Source organism: Lepidochelys olivacea, assembly GCF_965140295.1.
Source record: "Lepidochelys olivacea isolate rLepOli2 genome assembly, chromosome: 5".
Lineage (NCBI taxonomy): Eukaryota > Metazoa > Chordata > Testudines > Cheloniidae > Lepidochelys > Lepidochelys olivacea.
This window is the reverse complement of record NC_140415.1, coordinates 3,455,238-3,465,177: the sequence shown is the minus strand read 5'-3', so window position 1 is coordinate 3,465,177 and position 9,940 is coordinate 3,455,238. Positions and strand designations below refer to the sequence as shown.

Here is a 9,940-nt window from a genome sequence, read left to right as displayed (position 1 = left end):
CCGGCAGGGCAGGGGTGCTGGAGACATAGCGCGAGAGCAATCGAACTAGAGTGCTCTTCACACCTCGCACACTCGAGGGGGAGACGGCTCTGGAGGGCGCTGCACCTGCTGGCTGCCTGCCCCCAGGCAGCGAGACACGTACAGCCCCCACCCCGCAGCCCCAGACGCTCTGGGCCAGAACCTCAGCTGGCATATACCCCCGGAGAGCTCCAGGGAGTTACAGCGGCTGAGATCTGGCCCCTGAGCTCCAAACCAGCATGAGGCAGCATTGCTTTGGTTTTAGGGTTTATTGAAGCGAGTGAAAAGCCAAGCGCCCACAGGCAGCTCCGTGGAGAGCTGGTGAGAGGCAGCAGGCGAGCAAGCAGCCGCTGGCCATGGCGCACAATGGCAGGTGGGCGGCAGGGGCAAAGGGTGGGAGTGAGGAGCTAAACCCCATCATACATCGGGCTCTCTGAGCCCACCAGTGGGGTAGGGGCTGGCCCTGGGGTTGGCATGTGTGGGGCTGGAACTGTGGGCATCAAGAGCTTAAAAAAGCTACAGAGAATTTGTCCCTCAGCAGCAGGCCCAGGGACTCTGGACCACTTCCCGCCACGCCCCTGCCTCCCACAAGCCAGAACCAGGCCCCTTGCTGATGCACATAGGAGCCAGGAGCCCACAGGGGTTACTGGGTGACATCACTCCCTGAGCCCTCCGGAGCACCCTTTCAGTATATGCCACAGCGCGCCCCACTGCTGACACAGTAGGCTGACAGCAGCTCTCCACCCGCTGCAGCCTGGGAGCTCCCATGGGGTGACAGCCCCCAGAGACCCAGCTCTGAGGCTGTGGGGAGCTCACACAGCCAGTCACCCACCCTAGGAGCCAGGGCCCTGGGCTCCGAAATGCCACCTCCAGCGAGCGCACGGGGGATGGGACGGGAAGCCAGTGGGACCTGTACTGGTTGCTCCTCTACAAGGGGCAGACTCGGATGCCTTCTGAGACCTGCAGAACTTTCCAACTGGCTCACAAGTTTGCAGGTCTCAGCCTCACCTTGAGTGGTGACTATCATTGCCCGTAAAGTGGCCTGTCGAACAGACTCCACCGTGCTCTGCCCACCAGCGCCTCCAGCTGCAGAGAAGATCCCCCCCAGCCCAATTCCCGCTGGTCAGAAAAACAAAGTAACTGAGTTCCGGTGTGCGGCCGGCGGCCCCCTCTGCAATGTGCCAGCTCCCCTCCTTGTGTGACGCGGCTCGTCACGCTGCCTCCCGTGGCCTCACCCTGTGATGCTCCTCGGGCAGAGCCCTCAGGCGCTCAGCAGCCTGTGGGGAAAGGGAGAGCACGGGTGAGACTTCAGCAGGGAGCCGAGGGCACTAGAACCGGCACCAAGGCCCCACGTGGCTGCTCCAACTGGACGGGCAAAGAAATCGGGGGCTGATTCCTGCAGTTCAGAAGCACGGCCTATTGGGGGCACCAAACCCCTACGCCACAGCCCACCCTTCGGGGGGGTAAACTCCCAGCCTGCAGCCCCACACCCGCCCCTGGGTGCCCAGCCTAGGCCACTCCTAACAGAGCCCGCTCCCAAGAACACCCTGCCCCCGATCCAGGGCTCGTGCCGCTCACCTGCTCCGGCGTCAGGTCCCGCTGAGCCTGGGCTAGCATCTCGTAGCCCACCATGAACTTGCGGACAGTGGCCGAGCGGAGGAGGGGCGGGTAGTAGTGGGCGTGAAGCTGCCAGTGCCCACAGTCTTCTCCCAAGTGAGGCCCCGTGGGGGCGCCTGCCAGACACAAGCCCAGCAACGATTCCAGGTACCGGTCACAGGACTGAGACTCTGCTCACATGGCCCCCCGAGCAGCCACCGTGACCGGCAGGGGCTGGATTTGAACCGTCAACCCCACATGCCAATCTCCTGAGCCACCCGGTGCCCTGACTCGCCCAGCACTCACCTCCCCGGCCCCCCCACCCCCCAGCCACGTACCATGCCAGCCCATGGAGTAGGGGAAGGAAACCTCAAAGAGGTTGTCGTACTTGGTGAGAAGCCTTTTCATGATTGAAGCCAGACCTGCAACACAAGGACAGCGAGTGATCTGTCACCAGCCCTAATCCAACCCGCCCGCAAGCCCTTGGCCCGTGTGGTGGCACAGATAACAGGAGGGTCCCTGGCGCAGACGGGGGGGCAAAGCTTTCAGAGGAAAAGCACAAAAACTCTTCCCTGGGTCGCATCTGGCCACGGGCAGAATCTCACGCCCGCCTGCGAGGCAGCTCAGTGCCCTGGCAGCGACCCAGTCAGCAAGGGGGAAGCTCTCCAGAACTCACGTTCCAAGCCAGAGCTCACAGCAGTCCGACACCTCGGGCTGGGCCAGTTTGGGTCGCAGCTATGGAAACACAAACTGGGGCCTTGCCCTTATGGGACACAGCGAGTGTCGACTCTGGAACCTAACGACAATGCGACCACCAATGCCCTTAACTACTTCACTGCTGGGCAGAGCTTGCAAGGGAGAAGAGGGATCATGTCACCGATTGGCTGGATACAGAGAACACCTCACCCTGGCACTGCTTGAGAAGGGAACGCTGCTCATCCTCCCTTCCCACCCACCAACCTAACCCCTGGTTCAAACTGCTCCAGTGCCTCTGGGGTGGACCCCAAACCACAACCCTCCTCTGCACAGCCACGCCTTCCCTAGTGCCTCTGGGACAGGGGAATCTGCCCTGAGATTAACCCCTTGTTCACTGGGGGCCAGGCAGTGCCCCTGCCCCATCCCAGTGCTTTCCCAGAATCCAAGGCCAGATTGCGATCATCTAGTCTGCCCTCCTGTGGAACACAAACCTGGAACTGCCCCGTAATAAACCCTGAAGCAGATATTTTGGAAAAATACCCAGTTTTGATTTTAAAATTGTCAGTGATGGAGAACCTACCATGACCCTGGCTAAATTGTTCTAATGGTTAATTGCCCTCATTGTTAAAAATTTACGCCTTTATTTCCAGTCTGAATTTGTCTCGCTTCAACTTCCAGCCATTACATTATGTTAGACCTTCCTCTGCTAGACTGACGAGTCCATTGTTAAATATTTGCTCCCAGTGTAGTTACCTATAGGTTATAATCAAGTCACCCCTTAACCCTCTCTTTGTTCAGCTAAAAAGACTGAGCTCTGAGAGTCACATGTCACTCTCAGGCAGGTTTTCCAGTCCTTTAATCGTTCTTGTGGCTCTTCTCTGAACCCTCTGCAATTTATCAACATCCTTCTTGGATTGTGGGCACCAGACCTGGGCACAGGATTCCAGCACCGGTTGCACCAGTGCCAGGTACAGATGTAAAATTACTTCTCTACTCCTACTTGAGATTCCGATTTATGCATCCCGGGATCGCGCTAGCTTGTTCGGCCATGGTGTCGCACTGGGAGCTCACATGCAACTGATTATCCACCATCAGCCCCCAATCTTCTTTAGCTTCACCGCTTCCCAGTAGAGAGTCCCATATCCTGCAAGCGCGGCCTGCATTCTTTAGTCCTAGATGGATTCATTTCCATTTAGCCCTAAGCCCTATTAAAACGTAAGCACATTGTTTGCTTGTGCCCAGTTTACCAAGCGATTCAGATGGCTCTGTATCAGGGACCTGCCCTTTTCATTATTCACCTCAACCCCAGTCTGTGTGACATCTGCAAACTTCCCAGAGCCCCAGGACCTGTTGGGAAAGCTTGTGCCTCGCATACCGAGCCACCTGACCTCAGCACAGCGTCGGCCGCCCCCACCTCCCAGCCTAGTGGGCCGAACATAGGGCAGGCAGGCAGGATGCCCAAGTTTATTCCTTACTGTCAGGGAGTTGTGGGACACACCAAGCACCAGCCCAAGCCTGGCTCTGGAAGCTTCGCATGAGTGGCATGGCACCATGCAGGGACAAGCATGCAGGACTCAGCCTCCCAGCACCCCCACATCCTGAGCCCAGCTCAGCACAGAGCACCTGGGGAACTGAACAACAAAGAGCTGCCCTCCAATCCCTCGTGCTGGGCACACAGCCGGAGCTGCTCCGCCACGCTCCAGAACCCCCACTTCTGATTTCATACAGTGCAAGAGAAGGAAATGGGAACGGGGGCTGGGGACCCTGCAATCCACCAGCAGTCAAAGCGGGGGGTGGGTGGGACAATGGGAAGCAGTGATTGGAGCTGGTATGAGAGACAGGCACGCTGCCTGCATTGCAAATCCAGCATTTCCCAGGAACCTTTAAAGCTCCGGCTGCCTCCAAGCGAGGATGGGACGGGACTGAAGCGGACTCCCCTAGCAGCTGCCTTTGAGACTCTGGAGAGCGCAGTAACGCTCTGGTCTCTTTATGAATGAGAAACACAGCCCACTGCAGCACATCTGCCCGAGTCTGCGGACAGCCTGAAACAACGGCTCTGAGATGTGCAAGCTGTCCCCACTCATCTCAGTCGGGTGTTCCCTCTGAAGTGGAATGATGACATTACATGTTCATATGATTAACTCTCATTGCTGATCAGAGCACACAAGAAAGGGGAGGGTCGCATTGTGCAGATTTTCATAATAGGCTATAAACACTCTCATTCAGGCATCCAAAGTGGGTAGAGCTTGAGTGTAACAACTTCTTCCCACCCCCACATCTGACCCCCGCATTCGCGGGGCTCAAAGCAATTTACAAACCATGACACCTAACAGCTGCCTGCCAGGCAGGGCAGCATCATTACCCCTATTCTACAGATGGGGAAACTGAGGCAGGAAAAGCTAGATTTCCTTGCCTGGTGTCAGAGCCAGGAAAAGAACCCAGAGTCCCAGCTCCTGGTGTTAGGCACCGTGCCATTCTCTGATTCCTTGTTCTGCTGTTAGCCACAAGAAACAGATGCCTCAAGCTGCTTCTCAGCCACTGAACAAAGACTTTTGGTGAAGGATGGGCCAGTGGGCTAATCAGTGGGGAAGGTTTAAGGTCCAAGCCCTGCCTCTCGCCCCCAGCTGGAGCATGGCAGGCGTGGGTGAGAGCAGCTGGGAGGCGGGGCCAGAGGACATTCTACCCCCACTCCAGGCTCCTCCCCATGGTCCATGGAGCAGGGGTGGACGCATGCAGCAGCTGGCTCCAGAGCAGAGCATGCAGCTGGGGCAGAGGGAGGACATTTCCGCCCAGGGCCAGGAGCGGGCAGCCACTTACTATCCCTTTCGCTGTCGCTGAGCTCCTGGAGGCGGCAGATGTGACGGCGGGGCAGGAGCAGGGTCTGGAAAGGCCACACGGCCCAATAGGGGACCACCACCAGCCAGTCCGCGTTCTCCACCACCAGCCGCTCCTGCAGGGGACAGAGCGCCATGCTGAAGGGCTGCAAAGCCCTCCACACTGGGAGGGGGGGCTAGTCATGCCAGCCCTGCCCAGACACAGTGAAGTGGGGGGCAGGACCCAGGGGTGCTCCCAGGCCGCAGGTCTCTGCCATGCAAGCTAGGGCAGATCTCCCTCACATGGCAGCAGTGGCAGGTGCTTTGAGCTCCCTGCACATCCTTTTGCAAGAGGGTCTCACACAAACATCGAGCTCTCTGAGCCCCATTACAGAAAGAAGCTAATCTTAGGAGAAGGGGCCTTGCTTAAAAGGAGTCCAGACCTGGCCCCAGCAGGATCTGGAGCTGGTCCCCTCCCTGTTGCCTCCCGGGGGGAGCCATGACCACCCCCAGACAGAGCCAACGCCCCTGCCCACAGGCGGCTACCTTCCTCTGGGCCTCCAGCCGGGCGTACTCCAACAGCATGGGCACGCCGCGCTCCTGTAGGTGCTGCCGCTGTGTCCGGTCCTCCAGCCGGGCTTCGTTGGGGAGGAAGTTACTGGCCCAGACCTGGGAGGGGGGGCAGGAGAGAAGCAGTCGCTGAAGGGGAGCAGCTGAGATACCCCGCGGGGACAGTGTGAAGCGATGGGTGGGTCTGCATGGTGCAGCTGTGCTCCACGCAGCGGGCGCCAGTGGGGACAGCAGAGGCCCCCAGCTGTGGTACCAGAGCGCCACCTACTGGCAAGAACAGGGCTGAGCACCTGGTGCCCTGCTATTTCCCTACCCGCTCCCGCTCCCCGTGTACGGCAGAGTCCCCTTTCTGATTCTGTGATCCCCCCCAGCCCCGCATGGGCCGACAGACAGGGATGGCACGTCTCAGCAAGGAATTGAGCCCAGCTCCTCCCCCACCTGCCTCATCTCCAGGGCCCATCCCTTCCCTGGCCTCACGGCCACCAAGGGGGCCAGTCAGCGCGTGCCCTGATGGTGGGTTCTGCAAGGTGGAGACCCACCAACCCCTGCCACAGCCATCGGGTGGGACCGACAGCATCCCCATGGCACACAGCTGGGGGCGGGGGAACAGCTGAGCGGTCTCAGAACAGCCCCTCCCCCAGGGCTTCAATCCACCTAGTTTAGATGTCTCGAGACGGCGCTCCCACCCGGCGGGCAGGACAGGGACCATTCCCCAACCTGACCCCGCTCACTGCAGGGAATGTTTTTCCTGAGATCAGCCTCAACTTCCTCTCTCTAAATCTCAGCCGGTCCCTCTGCGCTGTCCCCTAGGAATCCTCAGAAACTAGAGTCAGATGTTGGGGCCACAACAACCGCTGTGATCATCTGTTCGGACCTCCCGCATAACCCAGGCCGGAGAGCCCCACCCAGAGATCCCCACGTCCAGCCCAAGAGCATGTGACTCCTCACTCCTAGAGGTCAGCTTCCAGCCCCTGGATCTTGTTCTGCCTTTGACTTGGATAAAGGAGGCTCTGCTACAATAAATCATCTCCTGCGCAGGCACTCACAGACCACAAGCCAGCCAGCCCATATCCTTCCCTTCGATAAGATTGAGCTCTGCAAGTGTCTCGCTGGCACCTTCCCATGACAGGCCCCACGCCCTGCCACTCCTGGATGTCTGTGTGACAGATGCTCCCCGAGATGTCACGCGGCCAAGCCTAGCAGATTCTCCTCCCAACCCCCTCAAATCAGCCCCATTGATCGATGGCTTTTCCCTGGTCTCCCTCCAGCTCATCACCAGGTAAGAAGAAGCCAAGCCCCGAACAAACTCCACAGCCCCAGCCCCGAGGCCCTCCCCACAGAGTCCCCCTCTCAGCATTTCACCCGAGTCACTGGGCACAACACGTCTGAGGATGGGAGATCCAGGAGCCGGCTACTCAGCTGGGCCCAGCCCCTCGGGACTGGGTGGTTCCTGCACGGGAGACAGAAAAGCTCCCCCCATTCCGTGCCCCTTTCTATACTGGGTGCCCATTGCTATAGCATTCAGGGGGTGCCCGACACCCACCTGTGCTGAACTGCAGCCAGCCAGAGCTGCAGGGAGCATCTCAGCAGCCCGGCGTGAACCCTGCTTGGGGGCTGTAACTGGGGGATTTCTATGCGCACAGTGGAGCCTGAGGTGGGATCTTTAGATGCCGTTTGGCAGGCAGGGCTGCAGTGGACACCTGACCAGCAACAGGCCCTTTAGGCGTCCTGCCCCTGGAGGACTGAGGGCACCGGGGAACAGATTACAGCAGACCCTACAGTGGTTAATGGGTTTCCCTGGGCACTCTCCCCAGTCTAGGGAGCTGGCATCACCATTCCTCATGGGTACACTCCGCTGGCTCCCTGGGCAGATGCAGATGGCACATCCCCTACCCCCGGAGAGTCACCAGGGTGGAGCTCCAGAAGTCTCTCCCCACACAGCTAGTGCGGGGCTGAGTTCCCAGCTGGGAAGCAGCTCCACAGGGAGGGCTGAGGCAGAAGGTGGCACCTGTGGGCTAGCAGTGGGCCCCCCCAGGGAGGTGGGGGGGGGCAGGAAAGCCCACCCTGCCCCTGCAATAGCTGGCAGGGCTACACTAAAGGCTGATGCTAGCCAGAGCCGGAGAGACAGCTTTGGAAGCTAAAGGGCCTTTCGCTCCCAGCTGTATCCCGAGGGCAGAGGCCTCAGCAGCTCTCTGGGAGCACCAGGAAGGATCGCTTCACATGCTCCCCACTTAAAATGCTCCCAAGCGGATGGTACAATCCCCCCCCTCAAACCGCTCTATTCGGCAGCAGCCTCCCCACCTCCCACCACAGGCACAAGGTTGGGGGAGGGATGGACTGGGGAGGTTGCTCAGAAAAAGCAGAACCTGGAACGGCCAGGAGAAGAAGCCAGTTGCAGGTTTATGCTGCCACCTGATGGTGAAATTGTGATCCACAAAGGCTGAGGCTAAACAGCGGAAAACATACAATAAGCCTCATCGTGAAGTATAAATGCACCCGTAACATTTCCCAGATTAGAAAAGACTGGGGGGGAGGAATGGGAGAGAAGGGAGTTGCTCTCAATGAGAAAAGTATTTTTTGAAGATGGACAGCGAAGAGGTTTTAGATTTTTACAAGGCATTTGGTCTCCCCTCCGTTTGCTTTGCACAAGGTGTGCTTTCAACCAGCAACTGTGTGCACTTCCAGGGTTTCATCATTGTAGGGTCCCTCGCAGTGGCTATGAAGTTCTATTAACTCCTTTCTAGTTACCGCTACAGCTGTCCCCCCTTCCGCCAAACAAAACAGAACAGGGAGAATCGGCATGTTTTGTGGGAGGGTAACATAACCCGGGGCCCACATACAAGGCCAGATCTTCAGCTGGCACGAAGAGGCATGCCCCTTTGAAGTCAAGTTAGCTAAGTCAAGATCTACACTGGGTAGGGATCAACCCACAAAAAGTTACCCGGGCAGCCAGACAGTTTAGGAGGAACAAATGGGAAGGTGCATTTATGGGCCACCCAATCTTAACCCTGACCCAATAGGGTGCACTAAGCAGCTCCCATATCAGAAGGAACACTGAGAGGATTGTACGAGTGAGATTAGGGCAGTCCCTCGGCTGGGCTGTCAGCGCCTGGGACCAAGGAGGCTGAGGGAATCCCGAGTCTGGTTCACTTCGCACTGGTGATGCTGGCCCTTTTCTTTTCGCCCTGCCCTGGGTTTGGACAGGGAGATGGCAATAATCAGTTTCACTTGGCAGCTAGTCAGTTTCCCTGCCCACCCAGGTGCTCAGTGCTCAGCCCACACCCCAGTGCTCAGCTCAGTGCTGTCACCTCTGGCTCTCAGTGGGAGGGAGAGGCTGAAGCAAAATCTAGTCAGGAAAGTGGCTGTGCAAAACGGCACCCCCGACACAACGCTCAGCCCACACCCCAGGCAGGAGGCAGGTCCCTGTGCAGAGGAGCTGCAATCAGATACCAGGGTGAGGTCAACCCTCCACCAGCCCAACTGCAGCATCAGGGCCCTAGATGATGGACTTGACTGCCAAGTGAGAACTGACCAGACCTGAGGAAATGGAAAGCATCGGGGGGCAAGGAGGCAGACATGCTTTAGGATTCAGACTCCATGGCTAGCCCTGCGTTGCTGTCTGGACAGCTCAGATGTCGCGAGGGAGAGGTTTAAACACTCATTTGTTGAAGGAGATGCCACAGGAGCAATTTGAACATTGCAAAGCTGGGGGCTCTGCCAGCAGGGCTCACAAGAGTCACTTTTCAGAGAAGATCAAGGGAGGAGCAGGAGGGTGCTGGGACACCCCTTCCCCTCCCCATAACACAACACACCCACCCATGGCACAGTCCCCGGGGTGCGAGCAGCTGGTTCCCTTACCTGGCAATGAGGGTGAGGGTTGGAGCAGCCCATCATGGCCCCTTTGTTCTCAAATATCTGCAGAGAGAAGGGAAAAGAAGCTCTCGGGACTATTCTAATGTCAGCTGTCGGCAGCTGCTGGCAAGGAAGCACAGCCTAGCAGTTGGAGCACTGCCCTGAGAATCTGGACTCCATGGTCCTATTCCCACCTCTGCCCCTGAAAGGCCTTTGCAAGTCACTCACCTGCTCTGTGCCTCAGTTTCCCTATCAACCACTTGGGGGGTGATAGTGACAGTGACCGGCCTCTGGGCAGAGCGGTTCAATGCACAGATGTAGCGAGACTCCGAGACCCCAAGTGGATGGGGAAGGAGGCCAACCAAGCTCAGTGGGTGCACTGCAGAATCCCTTTG

General features: G+C 58.3%; 1 protein-coding gene across 3 annotated transcripts in view; it reads right to left on the bottom strand.

The window, feature by feature from the left end:
- Window positions 1-272: 272 nt before the first annotated feature.
- Window positions 273-9,940, bottom strand: part of GALT (galactose-1-phosphate uridylyltransferase) — a 27,994-nt gene continuing 18,326 nt past the window's right edge. For 2 of the 3 annotated variants that reach the window (XM_084628810.1, XM_084628809.1), the window contains exons 6-11: window positions 9,552-9,608; window positions 5,670-5,792; window positions 5,128-5,260; window positions 1,953-2,036; window positions 1,597-1,751; window positions 273-1,295 (exon numbers count right to left, since the gene is read on the bottom strand). In XM_084628810.1, coding sequence (XP_084484936.1) covers window positions 1,230-1,295; window positions 1,597-1,751; window positions 1,953-2,036; window positions 5,128-5,260; window positions 5,670-5,792; window positions 9,552-9,608 — 618 coding nt within the window. In that variant the 3' untranslated portion in view covers window positions 273-1,229. The remainder of the gene's footprint in view (window positions 1,296-1,596; window positions 1,752-1,952; window positions 2,037-5,127; window positions 5,261-5,669; window positions 5,793-9,551; window positions 9,609-9,940) is intronic. The other variant, XM_084628811.1, reaches the window with a different exon arrangement.